Source organism: Ruditapes philippinarum, unplaced genomic scaffold (assembly GCF_026571515.1).
Source record: "Ruditapes philippinarum isolate M1 unplaced genomic scaffold, ASM2657151v2 ctg5859_1_1_1_1, whole genome shotgun sequence".
In the NCBI taxonomy this organism is placed as follows: Eukaryota; Metazoa; Mollusca; class Bivalvia; order Venerida; family Veneridae; genus Ruditapes; species Ruditapes philippinarum.
The window spans coordinates 35,104-58,308 of record NW_026862582.1 but is presented as its reverse complement, the minus strand read 5'-3'; the positions used below and the strand labels follow the sequence as shown (position 1 = coordinate 58,308).

The 23,205-nt window shown below is 31.6% G+C and overlaps 3 protein-coding genes across 3 annotated transcripts; 2 read left to right on the top strand and 1 right to left on the bottom strand.

Moving 5' to 3' along the window:
• The first annotated feature begins 2,344 nt into the window (after nucleotides 1–2,344).
• LOC132719480 (plasminogen-like) lies at nucleotides 2,345–10,126 on the top strand. The gene is made up of 5 exons (XM_060703250.1): nucleotides 2,345–2,495; nucleotides 3,889–3,993; nucleotides 4,413–4,479; nucleotides 4,780–5,043; nucleotides 6,931–10,126. The coding sequence occupies exons 1-5, from the start codon at nucleotides 2,466–2,468 to the stop codon at nucleotides 7,188–7,190; spliced, it is 726 nt and encodes a 241-aa protein (XP_060559233.1). The 5' UTR covers nucleotides 2,345–2,465; the 3' UTR covers nucleotides 7,191–10,126.
• Nucleotides 10,127–10,256: 130 nt separating this feature from the next.
• Nucleotides 10,257–15,406, top strand: LOC132719479 (uncharacterized). Its single transcript, XM_060703249.1, has 3 exons — nucleotides 10,257–11,630; nucleotides 13,642–14,181; nucleotides 15,073–15,406. Exons 1-3 carry the CDS (start codon nucleotides 10,746–10,748, stop codon nucleotides 15,346–15,348), a joined length of 1,701 nt encoding a protein of 566 aa, XP_060559232.1. The 5' UTR covers nucleotides 10,257–10,745; the 3' UTR covers nucleotides 15,349–15,406.
• Nucleotides 15,407–20,881: 5,475 nt separating this feature from the next.
• Nucleotides 20,882–22,946, bottom strand: LOC132719476 (uncharacterized). Its single transcript, XM_060703246.1, has 3 exons — nucleotides 22,694–22,946; nucleotides 21,394–21,984; nucleotides 20,882–20,997 (listed from the first exon to the last, which is right to left on the bottom strand). Exons 1-3 carry the CDS (start codon nucleotides 22,866–22,868, stop codon nucleotides 20,882–20,884), a joined length of 882 nt encoding a protein of 293 aa, XP_060559229.1. The 5' UTR covers nucleotides 22,869–22,946.
• Nucleotides 22,947–23,205: the final 259 nt, after the last annotated feature.

Below are 23,205 nucleotides of genomic sequence, written 5' to 3'. Positions count from 1 at the left end.
TTCACTTAGGTTGATTCAATTTTGAATAAGCTTTGCAAATATGTATTTTTTCAAGAAATATTTAGCTTTAATATTATCCGAAGCCCTCAAAGTCAGCGACGAGTAATGAAATGGGAATAATTTTCTGAAACGTGATTTTATTCGAAATTTGCTTCGGGAGAAGACAACTTTCTGTCCGTAGAGCATAAATATTAATACTCATCACAAGACAGTATCTTATTGATCTCAATTATGGTACATGTAAATATTTATAATTTTTATGTTCAATAAAAATGTTGCATAACTTGCAGTTGTTATTATCATTCAATAATATTAAAATGACATAAAGTATTTATGATGAACAGTCCTATATTATTTTGATAAGGAACCGTCAGTTGTAAAATGTATTGTTATCTTATAATGAACAGTCGTCATACTTGCTGGTATGTCATTTATTATTGACAGTTTAGGTTTTTCAAAATTTGCATGATTAACGGTCCGAATGTAGACCTCAATGAAATGTTCTGGAATATTAACAAAATGAATAGTCAACTATATTAACCATATATATGAATGGTTGAACACAACAGTAAGGATAAATGGCGCAATGTGCAATCTTCTTATTTTGGTAATAATTGAAATAACAGCACATTTTAAGCAAAAAGAAAAGAAACTATAAGTCTGAAAAATTCTGTCATAGCCTCCCTATCAGTACATTCAGTGCTTTGATTCAAAATATGTACTGATTGAACAGCATGTGTCGTAGACCTTCATTAATGGTGGCTGACTTGGTACGCTTTTGTCCGTCTAGTTGGTGCCAAACGGCGCGTTGTCGGCCTTTAGTCTTGTCGTCATGTCGCTAGCGACAACACGCCAAACGGTGCGTTGTCTTGCGGCATGTTGTCGCAATGTCGTTTCAAAGACAGTATTTCAATAAGTTTATCTTAGAAAAATGCACCATATTACTGTTAAGCCTTCTTCAAAACGGCGTTCCGAGATCTATTTACATGTATAACGCATAAGGACGATCGTTTCTAAAAATAGAAGATTGGAAATCAAATCGTCCGCTTTACTAATTTAAATTTAGAAAGCTAACCGGTAGATAATAGGTATCGAGGGTTTCCTTATTGTTTTTGTATTTTAACGGTAGCAAATTCCTTTTTTCCACCTTAATTCTTTTGATTTGATAATTTTATGAAACGATTTATCTAAATAAAATATATTTAACCTCTAGAAAAGCTGAAGTGACGCTTAATATAACATACCATCACCCTACAATCTTTCTTTTAAATTCCACACGTTTATTTTCTCATCATAAATCATCATAAATGCACTCAAACAGGATACACTTTTTTTACCCATGCCAAAATATGCAAATTTTATGTCTATTATAAATAACGCCTTCAAAAAAGTAATTATGGTTACCGGATCTACATTATATATAAAGCTGTTTTTATTAAATTATTGTACAAATAACATATCCAGGGTCTAAAATCATAAATGCGTGGATGATATACATGAAAATTATACAATTGTAGCTTTCTTTCTGCTCAAAATGATAGAAAGTCTATGCGATTCTATATTTAGACGTAATTTAAGTAGATGCATATATAGAAGATGTTTAAGTCGCTTTTGAAACGCTGCATTTCTAACCGCTTAATTCAAATTTTATATGTTTTATAAATTTTATAGCTGCTTGTCATTTATGAATCAAGCGTGCAAAATGAAAAGGTTACCTGTTTCGTACAGAAATACGAGTATTTGGCGCTTTGGAAATAAAGCTACATTTTCAATGATTTAACGAGTTTTCTATAGATCTATGTTGCTAAGAAAGTTTTCAAATATCCCTATGAACTAGTTGAGATAAGTAAAAATTCCAATTCATTAAGTAAATCATTTAAAAATAAAAGAAAATGAGTATGAACATGAGTATTATAGTATTATATAATGCCTTGAATTTATTTATAGATTTTTATAGTATGGTTTTACAATAATTACATAGATTGAATATAATCCAGTCTTTATATCAAACAAATATAGTGACATTATGCACATTTTTGTATTGTTAAGTTAAGCTGTATTGACTTTACATATATATTTCAAAACATTGTTTGTTATAATGATGACTGACCAACAGTTGGTATAGAACACGTTTAGGATAAAATATAATTCTTTCTAAAATATAAAATGTCTGTATCAATTAAACGTGATGCGTATTTATATAAATTTCCTTGTGCCATGTGAGTTATTTTAATGTTCATGCGGAGTAAATGATAAAATTGGAAGGACTAAATTTTGATTTCAACTATTCATTCACTATATACCCTTGGATATGCAAAATGTCACTTTAATCTGCGCACGATATGCTTTAAATAACGATATTAATCATAATAGTGTACCCCGCATAATGGTTTTGCTTTGCATGATCTAGTGATTTAGACTCCTGCACCAGTTTCAGTTGTGAACAAGGATTTGGAGAAAACACAATGGGATTGAGATTTATTACACTGAGTTTGGTAATCCATTTAACTCTTTTTATGTTGTTAAATTGTTGTCTTCTAAAAATTTCGTCTGGATATTAAAGAAAATATATCCATTTTTTTCCGTAATTTTAAAACAAAAAGGGTTCTCTCAAACTTCCAGGATTCTCGTCGCAATATTAATTTAATTTTGTTTCGCTGTCAAATGTATTTGTAATATTACATGTTATGTGATTCAGGAGGTCCGCTACCATAATGGTGATTGGCCAATAATTGATAACGAAAAATATTGAGGATGAAATATAAAAACTATTTAAATTCTAAAAGGTATGGCCAACTCTCCCTCCCCTCTTTTAATTGATTATTACCGATACATTACGAATGTTATTTATAGAAACATCGGGGTCACGTGTATTTTCGATTATTTTGCATAGTTAAATGCGCAAGATGACCAAGGGCAACATGTGGAGCCCGCTTACTGTGCATAGGCAAGCTGTCACATCTGACCTTGAGGTCTGACCTTGAGCTTTGACTTAGTTAAATTCAGTATATCAAGTTAGTTCATGCACGCGACACGCCGTCTCATGATGATGAACATTTGTGCCAGGTCATGTGAAATTCCTATAGTTTTTGATAGATTTATTGTACAGACCAGCTGCTTCAGCCATTTTTTTGCATTTAACTTTAATGTAAGACATTGACCTTTGACCTAACCATACTGTTCATTGGCGCAACACACCATCTCATGATGCTGAACATTAGGGCCTTGTTATTTGTTATTCCTCCAGCTAGTGATAAAGCTAGGCGCGGACAAGCTGTTCGAGACACATTTTTGGCATTGACCTTGAAGTATGACCTTGACCTTTGACCTAACCACACGGTTCTTGCGAGCAACACGTCATCTCATTATGTTGAACATTTGTGCCAGGTTATTTGAAATTGACCCGCTAGTAAAAGAGTTATGGTGCAGACAAGTTGATTGAGACCATTTTTACCAGTTTACCTTAAAGATCCTGTAACACAATTTTTTTATACGGTTTTATATCATAAATATGATGCTCAAATTAAGATTTATCAAATTGGTAAGTTCCAAAAGGCATTATTTATAAAGCTTTTACCGAATTGAACATTTCCTGTAAAAAAAGGGAGGTAATAACAATATTTTCTATAAAGTCTAAGTCAATTTTTTTCAATAAGAAATGAATACATATTTTGTAATGATTACATATAATATTTACACATATTTGCAGTACATATTTGACACATCTTCAATGTTTGAGCAAGAAACTTTACACTCATTGAACTTGTTGGTTACAGGACCGGATTTGAGAGTGTTTCAAAAAGCTTAAAGGTTTCAACACAACCGGGCTAAAATCAATTTGTATAAACTAAGCATCTCGTCATTACATTTGTTTATTTCATTTTGCAGTTCATAACCTTTTCAATCTCAAACGGATTCTCTTTTGAGGGCATTTGGAAGCGATATAAGCAACAATACAAATGCTTAATGCCATGCAGTGATACAAAGGCAACTGTAAGTACTTCTTTTTAGAGACTGAGATGGAGCACCACACTAAATACCGTATTTCGGTATATACCGGAAATGGCGTTAGAATGATAAAATGTTAAGATCTCGCCTTTTCACCCAATGAAATGAGCATTGAGACGTCTAACCCATCTCTTCACACCGATTTATATACGATAATGAATGATACAATGTATCAATAGGCGGTAAAAAAGCGACATGTTTCTAATTTGAGATAATGTAGGTACTGATCCAACACTGTAGTGGTTAAAATAAAGAAACAAAAGAGAGAACGTTTTAATTTTCTTCGCATCTCCAAATATCTATTTCAACAGTATGACGTCATATCCATAGAAATGTCATATCCTAATGTTTAAGCATTACTTTCAGAGCCGTTTTTAATTAATAACTAAGTGTTGATTTTTCAGTCCTGTCCCCCGGGATATCGGTGCAATCTAAAAAGAAAAATCGGCGACGGTGTGTGCGTTATCAGCGGTAAGGTGATATTAGAATTATAATTTCATTGATCACAAAGAAGAATTATTAATTTATTGATCACAGAGTAGACAATTTACATTAAGTTATTTTTTAAGTTCAGAAGTTTTTCAACTCCCTTGTTCAAAGCAGAATTAATCTCGTAAATTTGTTTTAAGTCCCGCCATGTCAAAAAATCTCAGTGGAGTCCATTCAAATGTATGAAAATGTTAATATAGCCGCACAATTGATTTGGTTCTTTGTGAAACTAATGTACATTTTCAATGAATAATGTTAAGGTTTTTCTTTTAAATCGGATAGATTACACAGACACTTGCTATCAAGTTGGGTTAGCTCATCTATACAACGGAAGAGTATCGGAAACCGTAAATGGGATCGAATGTCAACGTTGGGACTCGAACACGCCCCATAAACCTCAAAGCAGTTTGATTCGCGCTGATAAGTTCCCTGAATATTCAGTAGCGGATGCAAGCAACTACTGCCGTGACCCGAGCAAAACCGGAAGACCTTGGTGCTACACGAACGACCCAAACGATCGATGGGACTTCTGCAAAGTGCCGTCTTGTACGTAAGATAATAACCCTATGAATAATGTACGTCAAATTTAATATAACCGGTTACCCTATGAGTAATGTACGCAAACTAAAGCATAACCCTATGATTAATGTACCTAAAAAATTGAGTATAAACCCATGATTAATGCACGTAAGAATATGACCCGATGAAAAATATACGTAAGAATATAACCCTATGAAAAAGTTACGTAAGAAGATAACCCTATCCCTGAATAATGTATCTGAACAAATAACCCTGTGAATAATGTTTGTAAGAATATAACATTATGAATAACTTATGTGAGTATATGACCCTAAGAATAAAATTCATGAGAATATAACCCGATGAATAATGTACTGTAATGTATGTTAGAACAATATACATGTACGTAAGAATATACCCCAATGAATAATGTACAAAAAGCAATTATTGCATACATTTATTTAAATCAATGGAATTCTACTGAAATTGTTTAATTTGGATGAGAGAATGCAAAGCTATGTTTGGAAAACTGCATTCCTTATTACTGATCAAGTTAGTTCGGTCCTTTGGAAAAAAGAAATTGCACTTTTTAGTTACACTATGCATTTCTTTAGTGTGCAGGGTTTAAAAGATAATTTCTCTATGTGTTTTCAAATGAAGTTTATTTTTGATTAGACTATATCTTTAAATGAGACGATACAGTTTTAAAATCCCGTTCGCTAAATATTAAATACCGCTAAAGCCGGTGCTAGGGGGCATGTGAGATGGTAATATCAGTTTATTTCTCATGAACAAACTAAATCAAACCAAGTCTGCATTTTCAATTATTATAATACTTTATTTTAATTGCTTCCGAGGGACTACCATTTTTCCAGATTTAGCTATTCATTCTATCTCGTAAAGTACTATAACATATTCTTAGTATAGAGATCGTTACAAGTAATTACATGTACATGACATAAAACAATGTGTTCCCAATTATCATACTGCTACCCAAGTCTGTAAACATGTTATACTGCTTTTGGTCTATATAACAAAGGTGAGTGAAACGGGACTCCATGAAGATATTAGTTTTAAAACCGAAGTAATGAATGATTAATAAACAAAAAATACAACAACATAAATTTGTTTGTACCGGAGGATAAGCTTGAAAAAACAAAACAACATAATTGCAGATTTCCGAATAACATCAATTATCGGTGCGAGACAAATAACCACTTGACCATGTCCGAAAACAGATGTCACGAAGATATTTCATCTCACCCGAAGATCGCACCAGCAAGTTCTGGATTACTTTTTCGATGCTCGCTCTTGTGAACTCTTGTTCTAAACGGGCGCAATAGGTTTTTAAATATTTCAAATATTGTATCTTACTTTCGTTCACTGCTGACTATCTCTTTCATGTGTTAATGAAGACAAAATTCTTCTCAGTAAAATATTTTAATCACAGAAATTTATTGAATCTTTGAAATTCTTACTGAATATGTCTAATTTGAACAAAAGAATGAATAAACTATGTATGGGAAGCTGCGTTCCCTACAACAGGTCAAGAAACTGTCATTTTTAATGACACGATATATACATATATATATATTGATACATATATATCCATATTGTAACGACCTTAAGTGTGTATAATTTGTGCAGTCAGAAAGTGTATATTTTATATTTACAAAGAGACTGTGTAGCAATTATCAATATTTTCTTAAATAAAATTTTATCATGTATATCTTTTAAAAACTTTTTAAAATTTCTTGTCCAAAAGGTTGCTTTTTCCAAGGATAAAAATAGTCAATTGATTAATTACAAAGTTACAACCAATTAACAATCAGCAAAAATGAAATAATTGTGCCTTCAAGGTCAAGGTCATGCGTCAAGTCCTACTTATATCTCTTTAATTCTTATTGGAATAAGGTTCAGGACTCAACTGTTTTAGAAGAGGCTATGCATGGCTATATGAAGGACATACAAGCGTGACAAAGGACAATGTGCCTTGCCAAAGATGGAATGCATGTTACCCACATAGGAACAGTTACATAGACCCAGACAAATACCCAGATGCCTCATTGGATGAAGCTGGCAACTTCTGCCGAAGCCCTTCAAAGTCGGCCACACCATGGTGCTACACCACTGGAAGTACAAAATGGCAATATTGCAGCATTGATACATGTTAGTTGTTGTATTTTGTTCTTCAATGTTGATTTAAAACTTCATGTAACTTTTACTACTTTTATCTAATTTTATTCATTATTCGTATTTTTGAACGAATAAGCAAAATGGTTGTTTTGAATATAGACCGCCTTAACAGAATCGAAAGATAAACATTTTTAAAAGATATTTTCACAGCTGTTTGCTTTAAGTAACTCGAAAGCCTCTTTTAACTTCACCTTTGCATACTATTTTAGATTTATTAACCACAACGCACTGTTTGCATATTTCATAACAGTCTCAATATTCATTTTTACATGCTTTCATTTGCTAGGTAAATACAATTATTGCTATAACTCAAAAGAATCCTGGCTGTATACTGGAACAGTATCAAAAACGCAGGGTGGTTACGAGTGTCAGAATTGGGACTCGCAGTACCCCCATAAGCACATATACGGGAACATGCCCATGAATTTTCAGAGAACGACGTAAGTAAGGCAAAGAACTACTGCCGCAGCCCAAGCTGGGACTATAAGCCATGGTGTTACACTACAGATCCAAAGAAGAGATGGGATTGGTGCTGTATTAATAGTTGTTCAGATTTATAATATGTATAATGGTTATGTTTTCGATAGTGATTTTTTATACTTAAAGTCTTCATAGAGGACATTATGTTAGATTATTATCGTATATAATAAACACCGCATATAATGATATACCGCTTATAACGATATACCGCTTGTAACGATGCTTATAACGGTCCTGACTATTGATCTTAAATTAGTTGCTTCTCGTATGTCCGGATATAACGACATAATTCTGTCACCTGAATATTGATAAAAGCGTTAAGGGTTTACTATAAAAATATTTGTTGCTTGTTCATTCAGTGACCTATTAGTTAATTAGTAGTTGAAGAAAAACCAGTTTACAAATGTATAGTTAAAAACCACAATTGTTACATGTTTTACCCGCCCAGTGTTTAGCTAACAAATATAATTTAACATTTTTTTGCCCACCAAACAAATATTATATGATGATGAAGTGAATATAATACGACATCGGCCTCGTGTTCCTTTTTCATGAAAACGAACCGGAATAAGCGGACTTACTGCGCAGAATATTTTTGGCATTCGGTTCAATTTATAGCGAGTAACAGTTCATAAGAAAGGAAAGCAAAAACGCATTTTTAGTTTAGGTAGCACGCCAAACTAAATTGTAAGTTCCTGTCGTCATTGTGAGCAAAACTTCTGATAATTCTAATCCGGAACTACATAACCTGAAAAAAAACACGTTTTGTCGACGAAATATATGACATAACATCGCAAATCTACAATGAAAGTATACCATTTGCAATTGTCTGTCAATGCATTCTGTTGAAGCCCAAAATCTACCGTGGTCCTAGACCAAAAACAACACAATTCTACCCCCTGGCAAATACCTGCAAATGCACAGAATACAGACACATTGTCTCTACTTTAACAATTGCCTTTACATGCAAAATATAAAAAAACAGGTGCTTTGCCTTGTAGATTGTTTGCTACTGCTTAGAGTTTGTACCTCAGCCCGTAAAATGACTTGTTTATCGGCCATGATGTTTAAAGGCAATGTTTACAACAAATGGCGTTCTTGACATTAATTATCAACAGCATGTGATCTCTGGCTTTGTTTTTCGAATTTGACAGTGATCAATTTAGATATAACAATAACAAATTTCATGCACTTTAAAGACAACCAGTCATGTTAGTCCAAAAAAGTTCACTACATCCAAGAAATCCTCCCTGGACATTCGAGGTTGTGGCTTCAATTACTTTGTTGCGCTACCTTATCCTTGCATTAATACTGAAATTGTTTATTGTAGAATGTAAACTTATCTATGAAAAAAAATAGAAAAAATTGCTGAAGAATGAGTATCTTAATTTTACTTATTTTCACTTAATTTTTTTTCATTACAATAAATTTTATTTTTGTAATTTCACTGCTATCTTGCGGTACCACTTTCTTTCTGATCTTAAGGTAAAAAGTAAATGACAAACAACCAATTCAAGTTCATACTGAATTTATTTTCATCTTTTGTATGTAAATTATCATATTTCATACCACTGGAAAATAAATCTCGTATTTATATAAAAACATGTTCTCTATTTATTCTTTTTTTTTGACATGAAATAAATACCCATTTGATAAGTTTCGACCATATTTTCAAATTTCTCGATGCAATGGTTTGTTTCTTTTTGTGAGGTAAAATTGTTATAATCAAAGGCACCACAATGGTAAAATATCAAGACGAGTACACAGATATAGATACACCCACCGATATAATAATAAATTGAGAATGTTAAGTCTTGGTTAAATTGTGCTTGTTTTCGGCAGGGGTTATTGCAATACATTCCCTAGAAGCGGTGACACACGCTTTAAATAACACAATTACAGCTGTTTTGCATAGTTCTTAAAGTTAGTATGACTATTTGAAAAAACATTATAGCCTTTACTTGAAGGCATTATGCCCCAGAAACATATATTCTTTCCTTCATAAGAAGGACAAACATGGTTTCTAAAACGTCTAAAGAAAGGGATTAGAGCAGGTTAAAAACTTGAAGCGAGAAATAAGCAGTGTACATTTGTTCAAAAGTAGGACAATGTAAATAAAGTGGTATTTTACAACCATAGCAAAACAATTGCTCTAAGTATACTATTTGCCAACAATCAACAGACCCAAAAAATAGTTCAAGATATTGGCCACTTGGTAACGTTTTTGCAACTAGAGCTGGACAACAAGCATTACGAGCTAAGTTCAAAAAATAAAAAACAACGCATTTCTGTGGCATAATTGACTGATAAGGGCTGAATAAATATCCAGTATACATATCATAATAGATTTTTTAATGATTATGTTCCATTGATTGATTTGATTAAATTACTAAATATTCAAAGGCAAATTGTAAATAAATTGTTATTCAGCTTGTTTTCTTTTTGTTCTTCTTTGAAACCTTTTCTTATTTTCACAAAGTATAATGGAAACAATTAGGTGATATTTACCATTACCATTATTTGCCCGAATGAAATGATATATTCGTACAATAGCTTTAATGTACAACAATTAATTTGAAATAATTATTTTAATCTGTATGCTACGTAAATTGATTGGCGTCACAGAAGAAGATTCAAATTAACATTAATTGTATTATACGTGTTTGCAATAGGTCCCTCATTGTTCTCTTCCCTTTTCAAAATTTCTCTTTATCTTAGTACAATGAAATCAATTACGTATAATAATTCCGAGGTGTAGTTTATCTTGAGGCGTTTTATTGTCATTGGTTGTTTCAATTGATAGATTTAGATACATTGAATCGTATATTATATTTAGATTACTCTGATAATTACATTACCTTTAACAACATAATTATTTGACTAATTGATAATTTGATGAGCAAGATTTATAAAGTAGCGTATACGCAGTTTCAAAACAGTTCTTGAATATCTCTGTGTACAAGTAAAGTTCGTCTCAGTGATTGTAGGATTTTTAGTGAAGACATGGATATCAAAATAATCCTTCTATTATTAACACTAAAACTATTTTTCCAATGTTTTACCGCTTCTTCAGTGGAAATATTTCAATTCCGGAAATAGTAAACGAGCTTTGTCCGTCATCGGACATATGCTACACCAAAGCTTCGCAAAAATTCATTTCGAATTATTCCTTTCCTTGCTGCACACCATGTCACTGCGATGATAAGTGTGGATCCCGCCTAGATTGCTGCTTTAACCATCTTGATAAATACAAACTTGTTGAACAGAAAAAAGCCGCGTGTATTGATACGGAAATAAAATATGACGGAGGACCCAATAATGAAATCGTGCATAAAGGTTTTTATATGATTCAAGCGTGTAATATAGACACAATAGATGTACATCATAATGTAAATGAAGTTGATTACTGTGAGAAAACTGACAGGAATGGCAAACCTTTTATTGAGCCCGTCTCTTCAATAGACACTAATTTAATATATATTAACACGAAATGTGCAATTTGCAACGGAGTACGTACGACACAAATAAGACGATGGAATTACATCGTCAAGAAGGTGAACATTTACGAGAGTCAGAACATATTATGGGGACGAATCTATGTTCCGCCAGAGGACGAAAACTGGTCACATAAGCGTTGTTTTGATAACTATAACTATAGGTCAGAATGTTTTCGCCAAGACTGGCTTCAGCTGTGTCTTAATCTCAACGCGCCATTTTACTTTGTCTTTGAGCCACCGTTCAAGAATGTTTTCTGTTGGCTTTGCGATGTGCCCTCTCTTAGTTCCTATGCAGGTCGCATTCATTGCCCAAAAGAAGTAATCAAAGGTGCAATAGGGGAGATGATGGTACTGCTGGATTCGACGGTGATTTATGATTCTAGTTCACAGGAAAGGAAGACAGGAGCTGCTACGCCATGGCCAAACGTACTAACATCAAACGTACGTAATATCAATTCAAATTTATTTGTTAATTTTTATAATACATATGAAATAATAATCATCATAATAATAATAATAATAATAAACAAACAACATTAAGACATATACATATTTGTAGCACCTTATTTATAACGCAGCATTCTAAATAAAATTACCCCAATGAAAGAAAATATAACATGTTAAAGAAATAATTAGATTGTAATGTTCACAGTGTTAACATAAACCTTAACATACTGAACATTCATACCATTCATTTTATCATTTAACATAATTACTTTCTTCAGTGCATCATTTCAAACTTCAATTAACAAAGTCAAATCTAACACCGTCAAAAACCTATGAAAAACCCATTTAAAAAGAACATTTTAAAGAATGAAATAATGATTATAATAAAAAGAAATGCAAGAATGTAACGATCGCATCCTGTATGTATAAGGTATGTTAAATATTCAAGAAACTATTAGCATGTTATCTCATATATTGAAGTATGATCGGTATTTAACTCTGATTCAACATTTCTAATCACCAATTAGCAAAAGCATGGTGCATTTACTGTCATGGAAAGTTGTTAAAGACAGTTTCATGGGGATGTTGACATTAATTTGTAATAAGGCTATGTTAAATAGAATATAAATGGAAAATATAAATTATGTTATCATAGACGGTATATAAGAAACTGAACGAATAATTTTCTTAGTTTGTATCAATATAGAACATAAGGATTGTACAGGGATATTTTATAAAATTTTAATGGGTTATTTATTTATTTGTGGATTTTTACAGATTGATTTGTAGGTCTTATAACATCTTTTAAAAACTGAATAATTACTATCCTGAAAAAGCGACCAAATCATTTACTAATGAAATGTTTGTCTAAAAACTTTTGAAAAAATAATATCTGACTTTTTAATTTAAATCGTAAAGGTGAGTGAAGCTAAATAAATTATAAGCTGAAATAGAAACAAACATGTCAGGTTTTTAATGACACCATATATTCATATCTAGTTATAGTGCGTAGGATTTAAAGCATAAAAATATATACTTTGTGTGAAGTCCAAACATGTATATTCTATATTTACAAAAAGACCGTGTACTGTCCTAGGATGATAACTTGAGCCTTTGTTTACATAACAAAGACCAATAACAATGCGAAAAATAGGTGAGGCAGATCAATGCTACAACCTATAACAATTAAAATAAAACTACATAATCATATGACTTGTAAGCGCAGTAGGTAGAGCAACCGTGTCGGTAATGCGCTTTTGCCCGTGCAGGCAAAGTTCGACTACTGGTAAGACACTTCTTTTTTACCTCAGAACAGCCAATTGTTCAGAAAACAAGTTTGACCGTTTTTTTCATATACATACATGAATATGATATCGAATATTTTATTACACTGCAATCAAAAAATACAAAAAGAAAATAGAATGGAATTTTAAAAAAAATAAATATATACTATAAAATTATATTTTAAGAAGAAAACAAAAAGGAAAACGAAAAATAAATAAAGAATAATGATAAAAAACAGAGTAAGAAGAAAAAACTGTGGTTATAAAATGACACTAAAATGGGTTCGAACCTATGAGTACAAAACACTAATAGGTACAATTACTCCGACCTACCGACAGAGCCATAATGGTAATACACAAACGATTCTGTAAGAATAATGCTATATAGTATATGTAAGTGTTTACTTTACGATATCGGATAATAATCCAGATAACCCCGTTTTTCGACTTTCCCATGTACCATTTAGACCAAATTATCATCTTAGGACAGTAGCAGTTATCAATATTTTCAAATATCAATTTTGAACATTGTATATTTTTAATATAATAATTATGTCGTGTATTGCTCGACAAATGTAAAATTGACAGACTTACATAAATATTTATGATCATAAACACTTATTATGCCAGATAGTAAGGAATACACTGTATACGTTATCATGCAATTCATTTTGCTATATCTTTAGAAAAGGTTGAATAGATATATACTGTCAATTTTACAGATGGTTCGTTTGAAAGTAAACTGTCCTGAAGGAATGACCAGAACTCAAACTGGATGCAAATATTTTGCACTTAAATGGTTTTTGGAGAATATTCGCTTACAGTTGAAGCTTACACCTGTAGAAGGAAATATACCAGTTACCAAATTGATACCATATTTACCTCTCAGGAAACATTCAGATCTGTTGGACATTCCTTGTAATAAGGGTGGTTTTAAGGTGCAAATGTATATCATAGATATCTTAGAACTGAGTAATGAAAATGATGCTGCAAATAGAAGTAAAAACACTTTCGTATCTTCTGCTGTATTAGACATGTCTGCAAAATTTGGACTTGAAGGGTTGGATCCATCTCGAATTGTTCCAGTTATTAAAACGTGCATAACTGATCGTTGGAAACTAAATATTGAAAACAAAACATACGAGTTAACTGCTTCATTTGATAAATTAACTGGATACGAATCTTCAAAATATGAATCACAGTTTCCAGGAACCTTGAATAAGCACATGTTCAAATTGAGTAAACCTTTCTTTTGTAACAACGTAAGTATCACTTTCTCGTTTGTAAAATTGACCACTGGCTTAAGAAAACAAGCCATAACGTCATGTATACTACTTTTATTAATTGACATATTTGATTTTTTAAATATCCATTGATTTTGCTCTTGAAACTAGTAAAATCTTCTGCGATTTGCTTATTGTTACATATTCATATTTATCTTTAACATTTCAGAAGTAATTTACTTTTTTAACTTTAAATTCAAAGACATCTTCAATGTCTTTTAACGTTACATGTTAAATGACGTTATTGGTCGTTTTCTCCTGTCGGGGTTAAAATATTTTTTTCAAATTACTTAACCGCGATTAATCATTGATGAAATTGTTAATATAAGTAAAGTTATTATTTTTTAATGTTATTTCTCCAATATTGTAGCTATTTGCAACAAACATTTCCTGTTGATTCACCAGGCTTAGCTTTGTTAATATTTATAGGATGTTTTCATATTTTATCCAAATGTCTGTTTCCTTTAAAGGACTGCAGACGAGTTTTATAATAAATGACCAGGAATTGTGCATAGAGAAGAAAAAGAAGTGTTTGAATATGTATTAAACCCTATCTTCTTTGTAAACTACTAAGACAGCTTTAAGAAGTTATTCGAAAAAATATTTAGTTTTGATACGTGAACACCGTTTATAACGATATTCAAGAGACCGCCAAATTTATATCGATATATCTGGATATCGTCAAATCCTGAGAGGTAACAAATTTGAAAATAAAAAGCTGAAATGCATTGCAACGTATTATGCTATCTCGCACATTTAAATAATTCAAAAACTTCAATAGTTCAATAAACACTTGCATGTATACAACATTTTCAAAGTTGTTCAATATGTCAATTTACAAGACAAATAATTGGTGTTTTTGTTTTTCAGGTGCGAATTCCTATGTTCGATGTCCGTGTAGAAGGCGCAGAAATAAGAATTTTATCAAACAATATTACGCTGGGGTCAAACCAGTTCATTAAAAATTCTCCGGATCTGGACGGCAATCCGGATCATCCATTTTGGAACCTGACAACATTTACTGTATGCATTGAGGATTATGATCCTAGTTATATGTCATCATCAAATAGAAACATGAAGGAATCAAGAGCTATTACTTCCTTGATTGGCCTCGCCTTTTCTCAAATCGTTATAAAATGGTTATAAAATTAATACGATAAATATGGGGATCTTTATCAAAACAATGGCTCGCATCGAAAAACGTCTACATTTTCCTCCCTTTTTGTTATTTTAAAAAATAACCGTTAGCACCCTTTGAAGTATTTTTTTTATGGAAAAAATTTTTTTGCAAATTGTCATTAAAACAAAAAATTTTGTTAAAGCAGTTTAATAAAAATTTTCCCGGTGTGCTTTTTAAACATTTTTTTTTGGGTTTTCGTTAAAACGGGGTTTTAAAAAGAAATTTTATAAAATTTAGGTTTGTTCAATGTAAATGTAAGAAAAAAAGGTATAAAGGGGAAAAAAATAATGGGCCTTTTCATTTGCAGGGTTTACAAGGCGATTTTAAAAGAAAGCTCGGGGAATCCTTATTATTTTTTTCAGTTTTTAAATTTTTTGTTTTTTTTAAAATTATAAGGTATATTTTTAAGTTTCGATCGCCATGCAAAATTAGACCATAAATTGAAAGTTTTGGGTTTCTCGTTTTTTTGTTTTTTTGCTTTCTAAAATTTAAAAAGCCCCAAATTAAGTTTTTCCTTTTTTGGCCAAAAAAGATAAGCGAGGTGTTTTTCTTTGAGGGAAAAATTAATGTTTTAAAATATTTTTCAAAAAAAGTATTGTGGGAAATGATAAAAATTAAATGATTTTGGAGCATACCCTGACTCTTTTTGGAAAAACTAGAAACCCCAAGAATTCACACCATGTTCCCTACACAAAGGGGTAGTAACGGGGGCAATTTTATTTCTGGCCAAAAACGGGGAACTACAACCCATGGTTTTTACACTACAGACCCAAAGGGCGAATGGGAATGGTATTTTTAAAAAATTTTTTAAAGATTTATTGCCCTAAAAACGTTTTTTTTGGGGGGAAAAACGTGAATTTATTTCTTTAAAAACAATGTCCCAGGGCCCAAAGTAATTTTTTTTTCATGAAAAAGGGAAAGTGTGTTCAAATACTGACTTAGCTTTTGCAGTTAAGCACTGTGTATTTTTTGCTTGAAATATTTGCCGTTTTGTTATAATGGTATATGCCATTTTGGCCAAGGAAATACTAACTGATTTGATTAGCTTTAAATTTGTATTTATTTCTCAACAAATTTTTGTTATCCAAACGTTATGATGTTTAAATCATTAAACTTGGTAGTTGACCACATTTGAAATAAAATTACATATTAAGCCATAGCTAATGTTTTTAATAATATACAATAGCCTTGTATGTATAAAATACACACGAAATAGTTCTCCACTGACCACTGTAACACAATAATGAAATTACCGACAAAAAAGCAATATTCAAACAACCATAATTAAATTATCAAATGAATCATTTTTTTGTTGAAATACAACATAAATGGTATTGACAGATAAAATCAAATTAATTTGAATTGTGATATTAAAAATTAAAGGGTTCAATTTCGTTCTGATTTCAAAATTTTCTTTCTCTAGCACAATGAAATTAATTAGTGTGATATTGCTATAAAGTCGTGTATCACGATTAATTTAATTGTCATTGCTTGTTTCAATTGATAAACAGGTAATAAGTTGTCGAGTTCTGAATGTTTGGATTACAATGACATTCACATTGCCAACTTCAACACAACTAGTAGATCATGTTAAATTGATTAAGCACGTTTTATACTGCAGCTGTTCCAAAAACATATTAATGTATGAGAAAGGCTCGATTTAGGTTTTGTAAGAATGTGAATAAACTCGTAGCATGGATATCAAAGAAGTTTTTTATAATATTTATGAACAAAGTTAACAAATTTTGTCCATTTTCTGACATGCTACACAAGTGATTTGCAAAAAATATTTTGAATGATTCTTTCCTCGCTGAACACCATGCCAATGCAATGATAAGTGTGGATCTGGCTGGATTGCTGATTTGACCATCTTGGAGAACTTGTTGAAAAGTGTATTAACCCAGAAATTTTACGGAGAATACAGGAATGAAATCGTGCAAAAGATTTATACCTAAAAAAATGTACGGAAAGGCACTTGACAAAATCATGTAATAAATAGCAAGGAAAAATATCTGATAACAAAGTTACACATAGAGATGTATCCTAATACAACCTGAATTTACATAATCGAACAACTAAAAATATTTTTCAAAATGTAACGTCATGATCTGAAAATGTAATGATGAAGAGAACAAGACGGTAAGATGCAAAAATCAAAGCGGTATAAAAAATATGAAGAAATGTATAAAATGTATACATCATATTTATTGTAATAATCCCGTTAACACGTGTTGTGTTGCAAAACAGTTAATATGTTGTTAATAAGCTTATCATTGATATCATAAACGTATGATATATGTCACGAAACATAATAATTATATATAGGTCAACAAAGAATGATATATATAATCACGTTCCATGGTTAAGACAAGAATTAGAGCAACTAGTTGCAATTTGGTATAGGTAAAAAGTATGTTTGTTTGGTTTTAATAAGCTTCGAAATTTTAAAGGTCATTGATGACATTTACAAGCTTGATGAAGAAATTTCTTTTTTTATTGTAAACACAATTTACACGATTCAGTGATTGATAGAAATAAAGTTTTGTTGTTACCAAATGTTATGCATATGTATTAAATGCAATTGTAAGTTTTTATTTCGAATTTCTGATTTCTAAGTATTCTACTGCTGTTTTAAAAAATCATTTTAAATTTCCGTTACATGGTTTAGTATTTTGAAATACATGTACTTCTTTTAATGTTTTATACATATCAGAACTCTAGCGTACGGAAAGTCGGTGGTTCTCTACTCGGGTATCCGTTTGTGTCTGAAATATTTCACGGGTTGACACCTGAGGTCTTCTTCTACCAGTGCAGCTGGAAAGTCACCACATGACCTATACTTTGCTTGTGCGAGGTAAAAAACCAATTAAAATCACAACTGTTAATGATCATCATGATTTATGGGGACTGAAATCTTGGTCATATACAAACAACCAAATTGTAAATGCATTATCACAAACTGACCATTAGGGGCTCTGGCAAATCCTGACTTGTAATTTGAAATGTCGATTTTTGATTTATAAAATATGATATATTGATTTAAAAGTATCAGGTTCATTTATTATCATATATGCCTTTAGTTACTTAACCTGTATATTATTTAAAGATGAACTCAACTGTTTTACCCGATGGTACGCTATAATTTCATTCTGTGTATTTGATTAGGTAATTTTGCAATGACGATATTACGACGGTATTAGTTTGGTGGCGACTTACTTTATGACCTAATCTGATACATTTAGAAAGATTTAACCTGAGAAAAACTTTGATAACAAATTGTTATGTATAGGTCGCATCTCTACCTAAATATAAAATAACAACACAGTTGTGCATTTCGGGAATTGATTATTGAGAGAAACAGCATGAAGAAGGCTGTCATAAGCAAATTATATGCATGGTACAAATATAAACATGTATAAATAATTTATGATATATACACAAATACTTGTAAGTGCTCCATTATATTCAACAGTCATTCGGATAATATGCAGACAAACCAGGTTAACCGCGAGCGGGCTTCGCAACCCGTCTGGAAGAATTACATGTTATATAAAAATACAACGAACCCGCAGGGGCGGGAGGGGGCAATCTTCCGGTCAAAAAGTCCCCCTTCATCAACCCCCGGGTTTTAAAATCAACGTCTGTCTGTAAAAAAGGGCCTGACATTAAAAACTGACGAAAATCAACAAAAAAATGCTTTTTAAAAACCCTATTCATGATGCTTTCTAAAAAAGTCATCAATTTTTCGAAAAAGGGTGAATTTGAAAATTTTAAAAAGGGGAAAAGGGATTCTGTGAAATACTTTGAAAAAAAACTGAATTTTTAGTGACTCCGACCCCCAGTCGAGCAAAAAAATTACCCAAACCAAATTTTATAAACCACGGTAAGGACAAAACAACAATTATCCGCAATACAAAATGTACGTAGTAACGCGGTTGATTTGAAAATGTATAGTCATATCTTATCGGTATATTAACATTTCGGATAAGGAAATCTAAACCCCTGGTGAAATATTTGTTTTTTAGTGAAATAATTTTTGGAAGATATAATTTTACCCCAAATATGACTTTTCAAAATCAATGCAGTCTTGCATCACCTTGCCAATAGCACAAGTATTCGGCCGTTGCATTCAAGTGTTAAAAGAACCGATAATGCCAGCTTTAAATAAAACAATTTTCATTTTTAAATGATGTATTAAGCATACATTGTTGCATGTGTTATGTGTCCCAACGTAGGCACTTGTATAAAACTAGGACTAGTGAGTGACATTTACTAATAAAACATGCTATTCCAAGAATCAATGAAGCCAATCCCAAAAACGTGTGTTCTAATGGAAATCGGATTATATTGATACTATTAAATGAGCTATTAGAGTTAATCTGGGATTACTGACAGCAAAACATGTGTAAGATAATAAAGGAAAATATTAAAGAACTTTATTTGACAGATTGGACACTGTTAAATAAGCATAATGGATCATTGTACATTGATATAATACCGTATGATATAAGAATTCTGAAAGCCAAGGAAGCAAAAATAATCAAGATATCAACTCTGTTTTTCTTGACATCTGAAAACAATGTTTGAAATAAAGCCCGTTACCTTAGTATTGAAAGTGCAGCACTATCTACGCAGAGCAACATCGTTTTGCTGCACTATTGCTGATAGGATTGACACTTACGTGTCACATAGAAGGTTCTATGATAACCGCCGAATGAAGACATCTGCGGATGTTTCTAAATTCAAATTATTCATTTAGGGAATCTTATTTTCTCTTTTTTAGCTGCTCCATAAATATATGTTGTGAAGACTTACTTTGGAAAGAATTGATACTATTGTTGAATGGAAGTTATCAACAGAAGGTCGCTCAGTGGGGGTCGTTCTGTATACATGTTATATCATTTTTTCTCCTTCCGTATTTTATGGTAAAATCAAAGTGAAAAATTGTTTTGATAAGAAATATACGGTGCACATCCACATCGATACCCTCTTTTCAAAATCTAATAAAACGGTAACCTCTTTGCTCAGCTTTGCTCAAAACAATTGACAGCTAATTCATTGGCTAATTTAGCCCAGATAACATGCCGAGGCGATGGTTGAAGTGAAACATCAGTTACTGTTGATTGTGCAGGGTTGTAGTAATTGAAAAAATGACACATTTTCATTGAAAGTCATATTGTTTATTGTATACTTCTTTTTCACTCGACATATCACCTTTTATAAGTAGAGTGAACATTTACTTGGTTGTATATTTTTTCTTAATTGATTTTGCAGAGAATGACCTGTACATGGGCATAAAGAGTACCGTTTTAGTAGATTTTGCAAAAACGTACAGATATGGATATGTACCGTAAAAACGCAATGATAAATCTATTTTCTAGTATTTTTACTTTCAAAATGATATGTCAGAGTTATAATTTCATTTACTTTTATTGGAAAGGAATGAAAGTCAACAAGTCTTGTTATTACGTTATCTTTAATTATCATATCATTTTATTGTCATATTTCCATTTGTTCTGTTGGTGGTAAATTGCTATATCCGAATAACTCAAAATCTTGTCTGTAAAGTTCTTGTAAACCTTGTATTGTTTCGGGTTTTCCCGTTTTTGGGAAACCTGGTTTAGAAAGTTTGTAAAACACGGAAGGGCTAGGGTTTAAAATTTTTAAATTTTTGGGGGAAGGTTTTTTTCCCTTTAAAAAATTTTTGTACAGGTTTAATTGTTTTTTTTAAAAAAATAACGAATTTATTTTATGTAAAAAAAAGGGGGAAAAATTGGTTTAAATTGACGAAATTTAAAAGCTTTTACCCCCCGTTTCCCTTCGGGGGTATTTCCCCCCTTTTTTTCGAAATTTTAAGGTATTGGAAAAGATTTTATTTTTTAAAATTTTTAAGATTTAAAAATTTTCCAAATTTCCCCAAATTTTTTGTCAAAAAATGGAATTTCACAATACAAGAATTTTTAAATTTTTGTAAAAACCAATTTCCAATTTAAAAATTTTTTTTAAAAAACCCCTTTGTTTTTCCAAATTCTTTTTCCCCCTCGGGGGGAAGTCTTTCTTCTTACACATATCTTGTATTCTTTTGATACGAGCCTTATGTACTTCCTCCGAAGTGGCAAAGTTTTCGTCCTTCATATTTATCGAAGCTATGTTTTCAAAATCCGTACGTATCGAAACAATAGTTTTATTTGAATCTATGACAACAGGAATGAAATCTTGTGAAACATTTAAATAATTTCTGTTGTACAATATTTCATTTTCTCTCTTTTTCGTTATTTGTAATTGTCTGGACTCGGCTTTCTCACTCGTGGTGCCATTTTCTATATTAGACCGTTTAGAGTCTACTACAGAGCTGACACTTGCCAAAGAGAGTGAGCTACTGGACTCATATTCTGTTGTAGAAATAACAGAAGTTGATTTCGACAATTCTGGCAGCGACTCTTTTGTTAAAACAGATGATTTTGCTGAAGATATGTATTCTGTAAAATCGGATATAGTTCTTTCCTCTTGGCCAGTTTTATCTTTTCGTTTTTGAGAGTTGCTCATAAGTTGTGTCCTTTGCATTGGTCGCCCATACGTCTTGTCACCCAAAATAGTAATATCTGCAAGGATTGCAAGTATATACATATTTTCATTATAAATTGAGATGTTGTTACTTGCATGACATTTTGTCAATTCAAGATAACATTTTATTATTTGGCAATGAATATTTAATCGTTTATTTGTTTGCTTTTTACGCCAACTTTAATTCAATTACTTTTGTCATTATATCTCTGCTGTAGGCCTAACTATACGGCCTTTGCTAGATTAATATTCAAATAGTAGCATTTGTTTCTGCATGTGACCGATTGCTTAATCCCATAAGATTTATGAATAAGAGGAGAGAGATAAAATGATGGTTCGACTAAAACCCGGGGTCATTTTTCAAGGAAAAAATTTCCCTCACCATCACCGAACAATCTGCATCTGAATTACTCATGCGATATCTTCTTATTCGGCAAAATCTCTTTCGTCAGAACAGAACATAAAGTTTATTTCGTCATATGCATGATACACCATATTTACATATACAAACACTTTATACGTACACACAATGCATGACAAAAAAATTGTTATATATATAGTATATACTATATTTTGATCATGGTTTAGATACTTTTGTCTTTTTTTTTAAAACAAGTATTATGCGATATTATGAAGTAATCGTTTGTTCTCCGTTTTCTTCAGCAAAATTTATTATTCTAGGTCCCTGCCTATAATATTTAGGAATATATTGCATGTGTAGATTACCTTAAATAACTGATCTCTTACCTGGATCATAATATACAAGTCTCTGTCTCTCAGATGCGATATAAACAGATGGAATAGCCAAACAAAGCAGTCCTGCAATTATTACACCAGTCTTACGCATGGTAAAGTAGTTCGTGAAACCAATCTCAGCCATATTGTCAAAGAAGTTCTTGATTGTCTGTAAATTATTTAACATATGAAAATTAACTATATTCAAAGATAGAAATGTGTGTAAAAATGACAAAATTCATAAGTGTGAACATAAAAATATACAATTTACATATACCTGTCGACGCTGTTTCAAAACACATGTGTGATTTAGCAGTAGGTCATTTTTTTGGACAAGACATTTGAATCAACCTCATTGAACGTTTGAAGTGTTGAATCGCGTATTCCTCAGAAGATATTTCATTCAAATAAAATAGAATAGATAAGATTGGCTTTGTGAACGACAAAAACCGCTGAAAGTTGATATCGCATATTTTAAGCGCTTTACAGTATTCCTGATACAAGACAATTGCTGTTTTATTTTC